General features: G+C 44.9%; 1 protein-coding gene across 2 annotated transcripts in view; it reads left to right on the plus strand.

Annotated features, from left to right (window-relative positions):
• The window catches only part of LOC139766109 (uncharacterized), a 136,294-nt gene that overhangs the window by 77,735 nt on the left and 38,991 nt on the right, over positions 1 to 19,568 (plus strand). For both annotated transcript variants that reach the window (XM_071694303.1, XM_071694302.1), the window contains exon 2: positions 29 to 233. In XM_071694303.1, coding sequence (XP_071550404.1) covers positions 187 to 233 — 47 coding nt within the window. In that variant the 5' untranslated portion in view covers positions 29 to 186. The remainder of the gene's footprint in view (positions 1 to 28; positions 234 to 19,568) is intronic.

A 19,568-nucleotide genomic window follows, 5' to 3' on the forward strand; every position in this document is an offset into this window, starting at 1 on the left:
TAACGTCTGTGTGTTGTGTTCCCTGCAGGCGGGGAGGTGGCCGAGGTTTGCTCGGACAGAGACCTGGTGTTCTCCTGCGCCGTCCCAGGGCAGCAGCTGGCCATCAAGGAGGCCTGGCTCTACGGTTCGACCGCCACTATCAGGGAGGACCTGGGCCAGGGTGAGGAGTGCCATGTGCCAGAGTACATGGTCCAGTACAAGCAGGGATCCTTCTTGCAATACATCAATAAGCAGTAAGTACCGCGCGCCACCTCTCTCTCTCTCTCTCTCTCTCTCTCTCTCTCTCTCTCTCTCTCTCTCTCTCTCTCTCTCTCTCTCTCTCTCTTCCTCCTACGTTAGGTAGCGTCAGGAGCTAAAGGAACAGAAGCCTCACTTGCACATATCCCAGCCTCCAGGCATCATGTATCATGCATCGCAACCACAGCCCGCCATCCTAAGCTAGACCCCTCAGACCACTCCATTAGTGTATCGTCCCTAGTTCAATCCAAGGACAGAACGTCGCCCCCCATAAACCACATCAATCCAGTTCGTTCTATCAAATGCTTCAGGTCCCTGATACACCATCCTACCACCTCCTTGTCCATCTCCCCCTCCACTCTTACACTTCTGACACTCACAGTGACTCACTTACCACCAGATATAATCTCATCCTTTAAGCATTTCTGTAATTCATTTTCGTCTTCTGGAACATGACAATTAGATGTTTGGAAAAATCTGGCAACTTTACAGTAAAACGATTCCAGATACTCTTGGCCACTTAATTATAACTGGCATGAAGGTTTCTTTCCTTATATTTTTGTCCTGACTTTCCACCATTTCTTACGAAAACCCTTCCCCTCCCGTGTATGTATATATTCGGTATATCTATACAGAAAAATGTAAATTAGTCCTTCACTTATAACTAGACAAGATAAGCGGCACCAGTTCCTACCCAGCGTGGAGCATTTCCCACTCTGGAACTAACGTTCGCTTCCCGCCAAGTTATAAGTGAAAAATCCAAACAACACGAGGAAAGTTAAGCAATGTGAAGTTGTCTGGAGGGAGGGTTGTTCGTTGCCGATAGAGCGCTTGTAATAACCTACACACACACGACTGTTCCCACACCTCGGGGGAAGCTGTTAGTGAATATATATAGGTATTACAATGGCCTACGTGCCAGCTGTTTGGGTCTGAGTGTCTTAAGTTTATTCTGCTCCTCTGCTCTAGCAAGACGCACGCTCGCTTACATGGCCAGACGGACTGAGTTCAGTGGAGACAAGAGAAGCCACAGATGCTGAATGACGAATGATAGCAAAGATGGTAGACACATAGGGGACCAGGGCGATGTCAGATACAAATCGCTTTAAAACACAAGAAATATTGGTAATGCCAGACATCACATGGGTGGCTAGTGCACAGTTTACGTGTCTACAGTTCAGTGTGAGAACCATTGATGAGACACCGTCGTCAAGGATTGACCCGAGTATAGACAAACTGTAACCACCTGTAACCAGGTTACAGATCAGTGACATCTTACAGTCTGAAAACATTACATGTGAGTAATAAGGCTACTGTAATGAAACATGGAGACAAACAACGGCTTTAATTACACGTAAGAGCGATTGATCCTTTATGAAAACTATGAACGATAGATAGATGAGATGGAGCGGTTAACACGGCGTTATAGACGCTAGTATTAGAGTGTCTATAATCATCTATAAAGTTGGAAACTCAAGGGTTCAAAGGCGTTCAGATGTAGAGGAGGAGAGTGTTCAACCGGCCGACAGTAGAGTCCAACTGACAAGTGACTTATACTGATGTACGGTCAAGTGAGATGAGTGTCAGGATGACCCAGGTGTTGCAGTGACCGAGATGAGGTGTTGCAAGTGACCAAGATGAGGTGTTGCAGTGGCCGAGATGAGGCGTTGCAGTGACCGAGATGAGGCGTTGCAGTGACCGAGATGAGGCGTTGCAGTGGCCGAGATGAGGTGTTGCAGTGACCGAGATGAGGCGTTGCAGTGGCCGCCTACAAAGTGTTGGAGTGGTATGAGGAGTGACCGATGATGGTGTTGGAGTAAACGATATAAAGTGTTGGAGAAGCCGATAACAAAGCGTTGGGTTGACCGATTTAAGGAATTTGAGCTAAGAATAAGGTGGTAACATCAGTGATATCCACTTTATCTAAAAACCATCTGAGGCCAGTGAAACCCGTCACTATTAAGTTCAGTGATAACGAGAACAGTGAACCAGCAAGTACTACCAAGACAGCAGTGAACCAACCAGTGATACGAGACTGCAGTGAACCAACCAGTGGTACCAAACTGCAGTGAACCAACCAGTGGTACCAAACTGCAGTGAACCAACCAGTAGTGCCAGACTGCAGTGAACCAACCATCATTAGCAAGACAGTAGGCCGGGTTAATCACCCTTCATCAACTTTCCAAAACACCTGTTTGGATCATTCCAAAAAGCACACATTTTTCCCCCACTGTTACCATCAATTACCAGAAGGTAACCAGGGTTTAATATAGCCTCATTACCTCCTAAGCAGCGCCAGCTCTGACGTCATGGGTAATGGCCTGTTACCACCCTAATGACCATTTCCCTCTTATTTTCCTTTCTTATTCATCTCCATTTTCTTCCTCGGAGTTCCTCGTTTTCTTGCAAGGCGGTATAAGGGCTGCGAGTGGCAGAGACTGAGGAAAGGGGGAGGAAAGAGGTGGAGGCGAAAGCCGACGGAGGGGTTGGTGGCACGCCCCCCTCACGGCTCGGGAAGGGAAAGTCAACAGGAAAGACGCCTTCTCCAGCCACTATGGAAAAGGAAGCCAGGAGGAAGGGTTCTCCCACCCCACCACTAGGGGTAAGGCAGTACAGGCCCCTCCTGCTCTGTGTCCATGAGCGCCCCGTCAAAACAGGGTAACAGATCCGTACACGAACAGTTTAAATAGTCATCCCTGTGGTGATGCGTCTTTGAAAGTATCCCAGTAATGCCTCTGGCGCCCACTACACCACCCGCTAACCTTCAGGAGAGACAGAGAATAAAGATACATCAACTACTGTGTTGAAATCTACCCTGTACATAACTTGCCTCTTTTTGACCTTACGCTCTGGTCAGCTGGAATACTTTCATACACGTTCTGGAAAAGCTGGACCGTCCCCCCTGGGGCTGTGGTCATCCTACTGGACAGTTTCTTTTCCAGGATACACCGGCCTGGAACGCGTACCATCAACTTGGTACGAGCTACCATCACCTTACCACCAACACCTCCTCCACCCACCGAAGTTATGACGTATCGGACATCTATCAGTCCACCTCCGATGGCCATTCCGCGACCCGGTTCCTCCTAATCCGTCACTCACAAATCAGTCATACGAATCATTATCCAGAAAATCACTTTTGACACCACGAGCCTGCCAAGCTGGTCTTCCCTGGCCACAACAGGGACAGCTGTTGGCTGGTCACACCCGGAGGATTGGGCCAACTTCCTCCTGACCACACCACCGGCCAGAGGACCAGGGGACTGGGCCAACTTCCTCCTGACAACACCACCGGCCAGAGGACCAGGGGACTGGGCCAACTTCCTCCTGACAACACCACCGGCCAGAAGACCAGGGGACTGGGCCAACTTCCTCCTGACAACACCACTGGCCAGAGGACCTGGGGACTGGGCCCCTCCTGATCATACCAGTGACCACAGGACCGTGGCAAGATACCGTGGAAATAAAACTCTCGGGGATGTTTACTTACACTTTCATCCTTATGAAGTTCCACAAGCTGACGCTGAGCTAAGATGCAGAATGACTTTATTGTTCCAAGCAGAGGTGACTCTATGCGACCTTACCTTGCTAGTCGTCACACACACACACACACACACACACACACACACACACTAGAAGACAGTTTGTCTCGTTAACCAGTCTCTTAATATGGGACTCTGGCGACATGGTGGAGATGATGTCATCTCCCATGACCTTCTAACACACACAGAATCCTGGAACTTATTTCCAGCTAGAAATTAACCATATCGAGGCATTCTTTAACTATGTCCCATCCTCATTACCCTTCACTCGCTCGGGAAGAACTTCATCAACCATTCATCAAACCAACTTTGGAGTTTGTGAAGGTCCCCTTGTAATGCGATGCAGTCCTCAATACCTTTCACTTCCCTCATGATCTTTGCATCATCTGCAAACACATTCAGGTACATGGCCATACCTTCACGTAAGTCAGATACATAGATCAAGAAAATTAATGGTTTCCAGAACAAAACCTTGTCGCACTCCGCTGGTGACTTCGACCCTCGAAGGCTCCTCTGTCTTGCGTACTCTGTTCCCATCTACTCATATCTGTAATCTTTTATCCATCGAAGGAGTTTCTTCATTATTCCTGCCTGGTGACCCAACTTCTTAATCAGCCACCCATGCGACACACCGTCAGTATCTTTATGACACTTCATATACACATCATCCACCCAGTTATCCTTTTTGTCCAAAATAGACAGAGCTCACTCTCTCGTGGAAATCTAAGACGTTCAATACACATGACCTCCTTTCCTTACAACTGTGAAGTCCCTCACTTAAATAACCTCTCGTCAGTAGAAAACCATCCCTCTGTTTTCTAATTATCTGACTTTTCCGGATCTTAACAACCACATTCGTTCGTTAGACTGGTGTGAAGTTGAGTGCCTGTTCCACATCTCCATTCTTACGGAAAAGTATGAATGACGTTTGACCTTTTCCACTCCTTTTAACAGTTAATTTACACCTGATGAATTGGTGGAAGAGTTACGGATCCTACCCCGCCTTCTCCTTAATATGATTTTCAAAGTTTCTCTTCGCGCGCGCGCGCGCGCGTGTGTGTGTGTGTGTGTGTGTGTGTGTGTGTGTGTGTGTGTGTGACAGACGCCCACCCCTGACTGATGCAACACAAGGGAGTGTTGTGATTAAGCTGTCAGGGCAAAAAAGAAGATAGAGAAAAAGAAAATGGTTCTGGCGAGTGTGTTACATGCAGGAGAATATTGGTGCGCATCAAGCAAGACTTGAGAGGTAGGCTGGTCGTTCCTCCTCAGCTGTCGGCCTTGCGTCTGGAACGCTGGTGTGGGCCAGGCATACAGAAGTGCTGTGGTGGTGGTGGTGATGCTGTGGCGGGAGGCTGATGGTGCCCAGTGTCGTGTTGGAGGCTAGTGGTAGTGGTGCCCTGCGTGGTGTTGGAGGCTAGTGGTGGTGGTGCCCTGTGTGATGTTGGAGGCTAGTGGTGGTGGTGCCCTGTGTGATGTTGGAGGCTAGTGGTGGTGGTGCCCTGCGTGGTGTTGGAGGCTAGTGGTGGTGGTGCCCTGCGTGGTGTTGGAGGCTGGTGGTGATGGTGGTGGTGGCGGTAGTGTAGATGGGACGGGTTTCTACAGGAGCGGCACCATTCACGCCCCCGGCCCGCCGCCACCACCTCCTCCTCCTCACTCGACGCCCCAGTAAAAACACTCAGGCCGCCTCCAGGACATAATGCCATGCCCGCTAGCGTCGACCACCTCATGACATCCCGGTATAGAAAGCGGCCTTACTGGAACCCGGGTTACCGCTGTCTTGCCCCTTGCCTTTGCTGGACGTGGTACACACACACACACACACACACTCAAGTCCCCGCTGACCTCCCAACTTGCTACGTCAGACGGTCGTGTTCCCTACGTCTTATTCACTTTACAGCCACAAGTTATACGTAAATATTTTGTACGTAAAAGTTTATATGATACCGTGTAGCCAAATTACAGTGTCTGAGACGGGGCGAAGAAGAAGAAAATAAAAATTTTCGCTGGTTCTGGCTGGTTGAGGAGCGGCGTGTGTGTGTGTGTGTGTGTGTGTGTGTGTGTGTGTGTGTGTGTGTAGGGAGGTGGGGAGGGGGGATGAAGGCACCACCACAAAGGCCCCAGGTGGGGCCGCGAACCCTGGCCTTTATTGCTCTATTATCCTCAACTCCCGCACCAAAAACGATTATCCCGGTTTGTGGGTTTATGTGTGGCGCTGGGGCGGAGGAGGACCCCGTCACTGCCCCACACATGGGGAATAACCTGACCTTCCCCCGCATTACGTTAGCCACGGTCCTGACCCGCGCGCGAGCAGCCCCGTGGGGGGAGGGAGAGAGAACCCCATACATATATTGCCGCCAAGCGAGAAAAATCATAATAAAAGTCAGCTGTCCCCGGGTGGGGTGGCATTATCAGGGGAATAGCGTCGTAAACATTGGTGACGTGAATGACACGAAGGTCGTAGGGATCACTTGCCAGATGTAATTAACGCAATGGCATGAATTTCGGGAATCATTCGACCCCAATAATGCTACCCAACTCTACGGTATGACTGTGGCTCTGTTGTCAATAAAGCAAATTAAATTTTTTAACCAAAGTCTCCGGTAATCAAGGTTTTTATACCTCGAAGACATACAAGTTAAGCCTTCAACCCGAGTCTACTATCTTAGAATAGGATGGTCCCGTTTTCTTCCCGAGGTAATGACTATTAAAGAAAGCTGGTAATTAAAGTTAAGAGAGACTAAATTAATTCACCTAAGGCAGGACGCCTCACCGGCCAGGTCTTCGTCTCTGGCTTGACATCAACTTGGAATGTGGTCATCATAACAGTGTAAAAGCATAACACCCAATCTTCCTTTTCCAATGCAAAGATCTGTCAACTGTGTCTACTCTGACTTCACGATCAACATACGTGTGACGGTTCTACCACAAGATCAATATACCTGTGACGGTTCTACCACAAGATCAATATACCTGTGAAGGTTCTACCACAAGATCAATATACCTGTGAAGGTTCTACCATAAGATCAATATACCTGTGACGGTTCTACCACAAGATCAATATACCTGTGACGGTTCTACCACAAGATCAATATACCTGTGGCGATTCCATCTCAAGATCACTGTACCTGTTTTGATACTGAAATTCGTTATTATACGCATTTGACAAATTAATGAACTATTTGTCTGGTAAATAAACATGGCTTTCAGAGGTAATGGGACTACATATCTTCGTATCATACAAAAAAAAAGGTGAACATCCACGTTATTTTCTGAAATAACTGGAATTTACTTCTAGTTACCAATTTTCCACCTCACACTTCCCTCACGAGACAAGGCTCCGAGAGTGAGGTGAACCCGTTCATTGCCTCCCACTGGACGCTCTTATCAAGCAAGATGCCTCTCAAGCCTACAAAACTCTTGAGTTCTGTAGTACTGTTCATCACACATGGCTCCTCCTAAGTGTCAAGGATTTCTGTGGTGTCGCGCCAGCCTCCCTCTCCTGCTCCTCACGGCCATCACACAGGCCCTACGGTGGTCAAGTCCCCGAGTCTCCTGTGTGAGGTTGGCCAAGCCCAGGCAGCCACACAGGCCTACTGAGGCGCTGCCACAGAGGGAGGGCGGCCATAAATCTCACTCAGATGGAGGCGACCATTCATCGCACGATCCGTAAATACAAAGGAAGTCATTGTTGTGGGCAAGTTGTCCTCGGCTTGCTAGGCGGAGTGAACTGCTTCTGTCAAGTACTGGTGTGTGTGTACTGCTGTCCATTACTGTAGCGCCAGTGTGGCCCGCCTCATACTCACCCACCCTACACCTCCTCCTCCTCCTCCACAATCGTTCGTGATTAACCCGTTGAACATACACATACGTGCCACCTTCAGGTATGATGGCCAGGCCACCACACCAGTGTGTCGTAACTCAGTGATTTTGAGTCGTACCGCCGTGTTCGAGGATCTTACCGTCGTGCTCGAGGGTCGTACCGTCATGATGCTGTAAGTCGTTGTTCAGAGATGGTGTATCAGGTCCCGACGTCACCGTCCAGCTTCCTCGTTACGGATCCACCACGTCTTGACCACCTCACACTAACCCTCGTCCCTTCATCAGTCGAGCAGGCCCATGACCCACGTCCACACCAACAATACTCACCCTCTCTGCTCCCACACTGCTTTGCTCCCTCGACCAGCAACGTGTGACCACTTGCTCTGGCCAGCCAGCGGTTCATAGAGTCAACCCTCAGCCACTTACACTTACAAATGAGTGAACTGTGAGCCGAAAAATTTTGGAAAAAAATCCTTTGAAGTTGCCGTGGTCGGTGTGGTGGTGACGGCAGGAGCAGTGAGCCAGCGGGGAACGTCTCGTCCAGCTGTTCTGCACCGAGTGGCCACCCGCCTTCCTTGCATATATATATATATATATATATATATATATATATATATATATATATATATATATATATATATATATATATATGACGTAAAGCATGCGTGTTAGGAGGAACGAAGAGGGAATGGTTCTTAGTGAAGGCAAGTCACGTCAAGACTGTGTGGTGGTTATCATTGTGGTTTTTTGATATAGTCATGAACGAAAGGAAGTATTGTGGGAGGTAAAAGCTAGGCTCCTGAAGCAAGAGGGGGGGTCAACGATTACGTTATATGTCGGGGTCTACTGGGGGAAAGTAAATACGGGAGGTGAATAAGTATCTGTTTGCTGATGACACATTTCGAACGGCAGACTCCACAGAGAAGCTCCCGAAGTTGGCAACAGAGCTTGGGAGGATTATGAGAGCAGAAAACAGAGAGTAAACGTGAACAAGGGATAATGAGGTGAGAGTAAGGGATGAGATAGGATAGTGTGAGGATAATGTTGAACAGGGAGGACCTGAGAGAGCCTTCAGTATCTATGGGTTGGACACGACAGCAGATGGAACCACAGGGTCTGAGGTGGGTCACTGGATGGTCCAGGTAGCTATGGTTCTTTGTGGATGAGGGAGCCTGTGGGATGAGAGGCCAATGTCGTAACTATAACAAAAAATCACTATTTCAGTGCCTCGCAGGTTCTGTGGGGCCATATTCATCATTTTCTATAATGCATAGTCGTAAATCCAGCTTCATAAAATTTGTAAAACAAAAATAGGAAAACGTTTACCTTCAAAGTTAGAATATATTGCACGTCGTGTATAATTTAAATAAGCTATATTATTAGTGATGTTATATACATGGGAAAAATGTGAAGTGTTAAAAACAAAACAAAAAAAAATTATTGGAACATGAAAGCTGGCGAACGCTTGACAGGCTACAGTGTAATGTATCAAGCTCTCCTAACCTAACCTAACCTAACCTAACCTAACCTAACCTAAACTAACCTAACCTAACCTAACCTAACCTAACCTAACCTAACCTAAACTAACCTAACCTGACCTAACCTGACCTAACCTAACCTAACCTAACCTAACCTAACCTAAACTAACCTAACCTGACCTAACCTGACCTAACCTAACCTAACCTAACCTAACCTAACCTAACCTAACCTAACCTAACCTGACCTAACCTGACCTAACCTAACCTAACCTAACCTAACCTAACCTAAACTAACCTAACCTGACCTAACCTGACCTAACCTAACCTAACCTAACCTAACCTAACCTAACCTAACCTGACCTAACCTAACCTAACCTAACCTAACCTAACCTAACCTGACCTAACCTAACCTAACCTGACCTAACCTAACCTAACCTAACCTAACCTAACCTAACCTGACCTAACCTGACCTAACCTAACCTAACCTAACCTAACCTAACCTAACCTAACCTAACCTAACCTAACCTAACCTGACCTAACCTAACCTAACCTAACCTAACCTAACCTGACCTAACCTAACCTAACCTGACCTAACCTAACCTAACCTAACCTAACCTAAACCTAACCTGACCTGACCTAACCTGACCTAACCTAACCTAACCTAACCTAACCTAACCTGACCTAACCTAACCTAACCTAACCTAACCTGACCTAACCTAACCTAACCTAACCTAACCTGACATTCACGTTGCCTAGATTCAAACATATATATATATATATATATATATATATATATATATATATATATATATATATATATATATATATTTTTTTTTTTTTTTTTTTTTTTTTTGCCGCTGTCTCCCGCGTTTGCGAGGTAGCGCAAGGAAACAGACGAAAGAAATGGCCCAACCCCCTCCCATACACATGTATATACATACGTCCACACACGCAAATATACATACCTACACAGCTTTCCATAATTTACCCCAGACGCTTCACATGCCTTGATTCAATCCACTGACAGCACGTCAACCCCGGTATACCACATCGCTCCAATTCACTCTATTCCTTGCCGTCCTTTCACCCTCCTGCATGTTCAGGCCCCGATCACACAAAATCTTTTTCACTCCATCCTTCCACCTCCAATTTGGTCTCCCTCTTCTCCTCGTTCCCTCCACCTCCGACACATATATCCTCTTGGTCAATCTTTCCTCACTCATTCTCTCCATGTGCCCAAACCATTTCAAAACACCCTCTTCTGTTCTCTCAACCACGCTCTTTTTATTTCCACATATCTCTCTTACCCTTACGTTACTCACTCGATCAAACCACCTCACACCACACATTGTCCTCAGACATCTCATTTCCAGCACATCCATCCTCCTGCGCACAACTCTATCCATAGCTGGCGAACGCTTTACAGGCTACAGTGTAATGTATCAAGCTCTCCTAACCTGACCTAAACTGACCTAACCTGACCTAACCTAACCTAACCTAACCTAACCTGACCTAACCTAACCTAACCTAACCTAACCTAACCTGACCTAACCTAACCTAACCTAACCTGACCTAACCTGACCTAACCTAACCTAACCTAACCTAACCTGACCTAACCTAACCTAACCTAACCTAACCTAACCTGACCTAACCTAACCTAACCTGACCTAACCTAACCTAACCTAACCTAACCTAACCTACCTAACCTAACCTAACCTAACCTAACCTAACCTGACCTAACCTAACCTAACCTAACCTAACCTAACCTAACCTGACCTAACCTAACCTAACCTAACCTAACCTGACCTAACCTAACCTAACCTAACCTAACCTGACCTGACCTAACCTAACCTAACCTAACCTGACCTAACCTAACCTAACCTAACCTAACCTGACCTGACCTAACCTGACCTAACCTAACCTAACCTAACCTAACCTAACCTAACCTAACCTAACCTGACCTAACCTAACCTAACCTAACCTGACCTAACCTAACCTAACCTAACCTAACCTGACATTCACGTTGCCTAGATTCAAACATATATATATATATATATATATATATATATATATATATATATATATATATATATATATATATATATATATATATATATATGTTTTTTTTTTTTTTTTTTTTTTTGCCGCTGTCTCCCGCGTTTGCGAGGTAGCGCAAGGAAACAGACGAAAGAAATGGCCCAACCCCCTCCCATACACATGTATATACATACGTCCACACACGCAAATATACATACCTACACAGCTTTCCATGGTTTACCCCAGACGCTTCACATGCCTTGATTCAATCCACTGACAGCACGTCAACCCCGGTATACCACATCGCTCCAATTCACTCTATTCCTTGCCGTCCTTTCACCCTCCTGCATGTTCAGGCCCCGATCACACAAAATCTTTTTCACTCCATCCTTCCACCTCCAATTTGGTCTCCCTCTTCTCCTCGTTCCCTCCACCTCCGACACATATATCCTCTTGGTCAATCTTTCCTCACTCATTCTCTCCATGTGCCCAAACCATTTCAAAACACCCTCTTCTGTTCTCTCAACCACGCTCTTTTTATTTCCACATATCTCTCTTACCCTTACGTTACTCACTCGATCAAACCACCTCACACCACACATTGTCCTCAAACATCTCATTTCCAGCACATCCATCCTCCTGCGCACAACTCTATCCATAGCTGGCGAACGCTTTACAGGCTACAGTGTAATGTATCAAGCTCTCCTAACCTGACCTAACCTAACCTAACCTGACCTAACCTGACCTAACCTAACCTAACCTGACCTAACCTAACCTAACCTAACCTAACCTAACCTGACCTAACCTAACCTAACCTAACCTAACCTAACCTGACCTAACCTAACCTAACCTAACCTAACCTGACCTAACCTAACCTAACCTAACCTGACCTAACCTAACCTAACCTAACCTAACCTGACCTAACCTAACCTAACCTAACCTAACCTAACCTAACCTGACCTAACCTAACCTAACCTGACCTAACCTAACCTAACCTAACCTAACCTAACCTAACCTGACCTAACCTAACCTAACCTAACCTAACCTAACCTGACCTAACCTAACCTAACCTAACCTAACCTGACCTAACCTAACCTAACCTGACCTAACCTAACCTAACCTACCTAACCTAACCTGACCTAACCTAACCTAACCTAACCTGACCTAACCTAACCTAACCTAACCTAACCTGACCTGACCTAACCTAACCTAACCCAACCTAACCTAACCTAACTTGACCTAACCTAACCTAACCTAACCTGACCTAACCTAACCTAACCTAACCTAACCTGACATTCACGTTGCCTAGATTCAAACATATATATATATATATATATATATATATATATATATATATATATATATATATATATATATATATATATTTTTTTTTTTTTTTTTTTTTTTTGCCGCTGTCTCCCGCGTTTGCGAGGTAGCGCAAGGAAACAGACGAAAGAAATGGCCCAACCCCCTCCGATACACATGTATATACATACGTCCACACACGCAAATATACATACCTACACAGCTTTCCATGGTTTACCCCAGACGCTTCACATGCCTTGATTCAATCCACTGACAGCACGTCAACCCCGGTATACCACATCGCTCCAATTCACTCTATTCCTTGCCGTCCTTTCACCCTCCTGCATGTTCAGGCCCCGATCACACAAAATCTTTTTCACTCCATCCTTCCACCTCCAATTTCGTCTCCCTCTTCTCCTCGTTCCCTCCACCTCCGACACATATATCCTCTTGGTCAATCTTTCCTCACTCATTCTCTCCATGTGCCCAAACCATTTCAAAACACCCTCTTCTGTTCTCTCAACCACGCTCTTTTTATTTCCACATATCTCTCTTACCCTTACGTTACTCACTCGATCAAACCACCTCACACCACACATTGTCCTCAAACATCTTATTTCCAGCACATCCATCCTCCTGCGCACAACTCTATCCATAGCTGGCGAACGCTTTACAGGCTACAGTGTAATGTATCAAGCTCTCCTAACCTGACCTAACCTAACCTGACCTAACCTGACCTAACCTAACCTAACCTAACCTAACCTGACCTAACCTAACCTAACCTAACCTGACCTAACCTAACCTAACCTAACCTAACCTAACCTGACCTAACCTAACCTAACCTAACCTAACCTAACCTGACCTAACCTAACCTAACCTGACCTAACCTGACCTAACCTAACCTAACCTGACCTAACCTAACCTAACCTAACCTGACCTAACCTAACCTAACCTAACCTAACCTAACTTGACCTAACCTAACCTAACCTAACCTAACCTAACCTGACCTAACCTAACCTAACCTAACCTAACCTAACCTAACCTGACCTAACCTAACCTAACCTAACCTGACCTAACCTAACCTAACCTAACCTGACCTAACCTAACCTAACCTAACCTAACCTGACCTAACCTAACCTAACCTAACCTGACCTAACCTAACCTGACCTGACCTAACCTAACCTAACCTAACCTAACCTGACCTAACCAAACCTAACCTAACCTAACCTGACCTAACCTAACCTAACCTAACCTAACCTGACCTGACCTAACCTAACCTAACCTGACCTAACCTGACCTAACCTAACCTAACCTAACCTAACCTGACCTAACCTAACCTAACCTAACCTAACCTAACCTAACCTAACCTAACCTAACCTAACCTAACCTAACCTAACCTGACCTAACCTAACCTAACCTAACCTAACCTGACCTAACCTAACCTAACCTAACCTAACCTAACCTAACCTGACCTAACCTAACCTAACCTAACCTAACCTAACCTAACCTGACCTAACCTAACCTAACCTAACCTGACCTAACCTAACCTAACCTAACCTAACCTGACCTAACCTAACCTAACCTAACCTAACCTACCTAACCTAACCTAACCTAACCTAACCTAACCTGACCTAACCTAACCTAACCTAACCTAACCTAACCTAACCTAACCTAACCTGACCTAACCTAACCTAACCTAACCTAACCTGACCTAACCTAACCTAACCTAACCTAACCTAACCTGACCTAACCTAACCTAACCTAACCTAACCTAACCTGACCTAACCTAACCTAACCTAACCTAACCTGACCTAACCTAACCTAACCTAACCTAACCTAACCTAACCTAACCTAACCTAACCTAACCTAACCTAACCTAACCTAACCTAACCTAACCTAACCTAACCTAACCTAACCTAACCTAACCTAACCTAACCTAACCTACCTAACCTAACCTAACCTAACCTAACCTAACCTAACCTAACCTAACCTAACCTAACCTAACCTAACCTGACCTAACCTAACCTAACCTAACCTAACCTAACCTAACCTAACCTAACCTAACCTAACCTAACCTAACCTAACCTAACCTAACCTAACCTAACCTAACCTAACCTAACCTAACCTAACCTAACCTAACCTAACCTAACCTAACCTAACCTAACCTAACCTAACCTAACCTAACCTAACCTAACCTAACCTAACCTAACCTAACCTAACCTAACCTAACCTAACCTAACCTAACCTAACCTAACCTAACCTAACCTAACCTAACCTAACCTAACCTAACCTAACCTAACCTAACCTAACCTAACCTAACCTAACCTAACCTAACCTAACCTAACCTAACCTAACCTAACCTAACCTAACCTAACCTAACCTAACCTAACCTAACCTAACCTAACCTAACCTAACCTAACCTAACCTAACCTAACCTAACCTAACCTAACCTAACCTAACCTAACCTAACCTAACCTAACCTAACCTAACCTAACCTAACCTAACCTAACCTAACCTAACCTAACCTAACCTAACCTAACCTAACCTAACCTAACCTAACCTAACCTAACCTAACCTAACCTAACCTAACCTAACCTAACCTAACCTAACCTAACCTAACCTAACCTAACCTAACCTAACCTAACCTAACCTAACCTAACCTAACCTAACCTAACCTAACCTAACCTAACCTAACCTAACCTAACCTAACCTAACCTAACCTAACCTAACCTAACCTAACCTAACCTAACCTAACCTAACCTAACCTAACCTAACCTAACCTAACCTAACCTAACCTAACCTAACCTAACCTAACCTAACCTAACCTAACCTAACCTAACCTAACCTAACCTAACCTAACCTAACCTAACCTAACCTAACCTAACCTAACCTAACCTAACCTAACCTAACCTAACCTAACCTAACCTAACCTAACCTAACCTAACCTAACCTAACCTAACCTAACCTAACCTAACCTAACCTAACCTAACCTAACCTAACCTAACCTAACCTAACCTAACCTAACCTAACCTAACCTAACCTAACCTAACCTAACCTAACCTGACCTAACCTAACCTAACCTAACCTAACCTAACCTAACCTAACCTAACCTAACCTAACCTAACCTAACCTAACCTAACCTAACCTAACCTAACCTAACCTAACCTAACCTAACCTGACCTAACCTAACCTAACCTAACCTAACCTAACCTAACCTAACCTAACCTAACCTAACCTAACCTAACCTAACCTAACCTAACCTAACCTAACCTAACCTAACCTAACCTAACCTAACCTGACCTAACCTAACCTAACCTAACCTAACCTAACCTACCTAACCTAACCTAACCTAACCTAACCTAACCTAACCTAACCTAACCTAACCTAACCTAACCTAACCTAACCTAACCTAACCTAACCTACCTAACCTAACCTAACCTAACCTAACCTAACCTAACCTAACCTAACCTAACCTAACCTAACCTAACCTAACCTAACCTAACCTAACCTAACCTAACCTAACCTAACCTAACCTAACCTAACCTAACCTAACCTAACCTAACCTAACCTAACCTAACCTAACCTAACCTAACCTAACCTAACCTAACCTAACCTAACCTAACCTAACCTGACCTAACCTAACCTAACCTAACCTAACCTAACCTAACCTAACCTAACCTAACCTAACCTAACCTAACCTAACCTAACCTAACCTAACCTAACCTAACCTAACCTAACCTAACCTAACCTAACCTAACCTAACCTAACCTAACCTAACCTAACCTAACCTAACCTAACCTAACCTAACCTAACCTAACCTAACCTAACCTAACCTAACCTAACCTAACCTAACCTAACCTAACCTAACCTAACCTAACCTAACCTAACCTAACCTAACCTAACCTAACCTAACCTAACCTAACCTAACCTAACCTAACCTAACCTAACCTAACCTAACCTAACCTAACCTAACCTAACCTAACCTAACCTAACCTAACCTAACCTAACCTAACCTAACCTAACCTAACCTAACCTAACCTAACCTAACCTAACCTAACCTAACCTAACCTAACCTAACCTAACCTAACCTAACCTAACCTAACCTAACCTAACCTAACCTAACCTAACCTAACCTAACCTGACCTAACCTAACCTAACCTAACCTAACCTAACCTAACCTAACCTAACCTAACCTAACCTAACCTAACCTAACCTAACCTAACCTAACCTAACCTAACCTAACCTAACCTAACCTGACCTAACCTAACCTAACCTAACCTAACCTAACCTAACCTAACCTAACCTAACCTAACCTAACCTAACCTAACCTAACCTAACCTAACCTAACCTAACCTAACCTAACCTGACCTAACCTAACCTAACCTAACCTAACCTAACCTAACCTAACCTAACCTAACCTAACCTAACCTAACCTAACCTAACCTAACCTAACCTGACCTAACCTAACCTAACCTGACCTAACCTAACCTAACCTAACCTAACCTAACCTAACCTAACCTAACCTAACCTAACCTAACCTAACCTAACCTAACCTAACCTAACCTGACCTAACCTAACCTAACCTAACCTAACCTAACCTAACCTAACCTAACCTAACCTGACCTAACCTAACCTAACCTAACCTAACCTAACCTGACCTAACCTAACCTAACCTAACCTAACCTAACCTGACCTAACCTAACCTAACCTAACCTAACCTAACCTAACCTAACCTGACCTAACCTAACCTAACCTAACCTGACCTAACCTAACCTAACCTAACCTAACCTACCTAACCTAACCTAACCTACCTAACCTAACCTAACCTAACCTAACCTAACCTAACCTAACCTGACCTAACCTAACCTAACCTAACCTAACCTAACCTGACCTAACCTAACCTAACCTAACCTAACCTGACCTAACCTAACCTAACCTAACCTAACCTAACCTGACCTAACCTAACCTAACCTAACCTAACTTGACCTAACCTAACCTAACCTGACCTAACCTAACCTAACCTAACCTAACCTGACCTAACCTAACCTAACCTAACCTAACCTAACCTGACCTAACCTAACCTAACCTAACCTAACCTGACCTGACCTAACCTAACCTAACCTAACCTAACCTGACATTCACGTTGCCTAGATTCAAACATACATATATATATATATATATATATATATATATATATATATATATATATATATATATATATATATATATTTTTTTTTTTTTTTTTTTGCCGCTGTCTCCCGCGTTTGCGAGGTAGCGCAAGGAAACAGACGAAAGAAATGGCCCAACCCCCTCCCATACACATGTATATACATACGTCCACACACGCAAATATACATACCTACACAGCTTTCCATGGTTTACCCCAGACGCTTCACATGCCTTGATTCAATCCACTGACAGCACGTCAACCCCGGTATACCACATCGCTCCAATTCACTCTATTCCTTGCCGTCCTTTCACCCTCCTGCATGTTCAGGCCCTGATCACACAAAATCTTTTTCACTCCATCCTTCCACCTCCAATTTGGTCTCCCTCTTCTCCTCGTTCCCTCCACCTCCGACACATATATCCTCTTGGTCAATCTTTCCTCACTCATTCTCTCCATGTGCCCAAACCATTTCAAAACACCCTCTTCTGTTCTCTCAACCACGCTCTTTTTATTTCCACATATCTCTCTTACCCTTACGTTACTCACTCGATCAAACCACCTCACACCACACATTGTCCTCAAACATCTCATTTCCAGCACATCCATCCTCCTGCGCACAACTCTATCCATAGCTGGCGAACGCTTTACAGGCTACAGTGTAATGTAACAAGCTCTCCTAACCTGACCTAACCTAACCTAACCTGACCTAACCTGACCTAACCTAACCTAACCTAACCTAACCTGACCTAACCTAACCTAACCTAACCTAACCTGACCTAACCTAACCTAACCTAACCTGACCTAACCTAACCTAACCTAACCTAACCTGACCTAACCTAACCTAACCTAACCTAACCTAACCTGACCTAACCTAACCTAACCTAACCTAACCTAACCTAACCTAACCTAACCTAACCTGACCTAACCTAACCTAACCTAACCTGACCTAACCTAACCTAACCTAACCTACCTGACCTAACCTAACCTAACCTAACCTGACCTAACCTAACCTAACCTAACCTAACCTGACCTAACCTAACCTAACCTAACCTAACCTGACCTAACCTAACCTAACCTGACCTAACCTAACCTAACCTAACCTAACCTGACCTAACCTAACCTAACCTAACCTAACCTAACCTGACCTAACCTAACCTAACCTAACCTAACCTAACCTGACCTGACCTAACCTAACCTAACCTAACCTAACCTAACCTAACTTGACCTAACCTAACCTAACCTAACCTGACCTAACCTAACCTAACCTAACCTAACCTGACATTCACGTTGCCTAGATTCAAACATATATATATATATATATATATATATATATATATATATATATATATATATATATATATATATATATTTTTTTTTTTTTTTTTTGCCGCTGTCTCCCGCGTTTGCGAGGTAGCGCAAGGAAACAGACGAAAGAAATGGCCCAACCCCCTCCCATACACATGTATATACATACGTCCACACACGCAAATATACATACCTACACAGCTTTCCATGGTTTACCCCAGACGCTTCACATGCCTTGATTCAATCCACTGACAGCACGTCAACCCCGGTATACCACATCGCTCCAATTCACTCTATTCCTTGCCGTCCTTTCACCTCCTGCATGTTCAGGCCCCGATCACACAAAATCTTTTTCACTCCATCCTTCCACCTCCAATTTGGTCTCCCTCTTCTCCTCGTTCCCTCCACCTCCGACACATATATCCTCTTGGTCAATCTTTCCTCACTCATTCTCTCCATGTGCCCAAACCATTTCAAAACACCCTCTTCTGTTCTCTCAACCACGCTCTTTTTATTTCCACATATCTCTCTTACCCTTACGTTACTCACTCGATCAAACCACCTCACACCACACATTGTCCTCAAACATCTCATTTCCAGCACATCCATCCTCCTGCGCACAACTCTATCCATAGCTGGCGAACGCTTTACAGGCTACAGTGTAATGTATCAAGC

The sequence above is a fragment of the Panulirus ornatus genome, chromosome 57 (assembly GCF_036320965.1).
Source record: "Panulirus ornatus isolate Po-2019 chromosome 57, ASM3632096v1, whole genome shotgun sequence".
Lineage (NCBI taxonomy): Eukaryota > Metazoa > Arthropoda > Malacostraca > Decapoda > Palinuridae > Panulirus > Panulirus ornatus.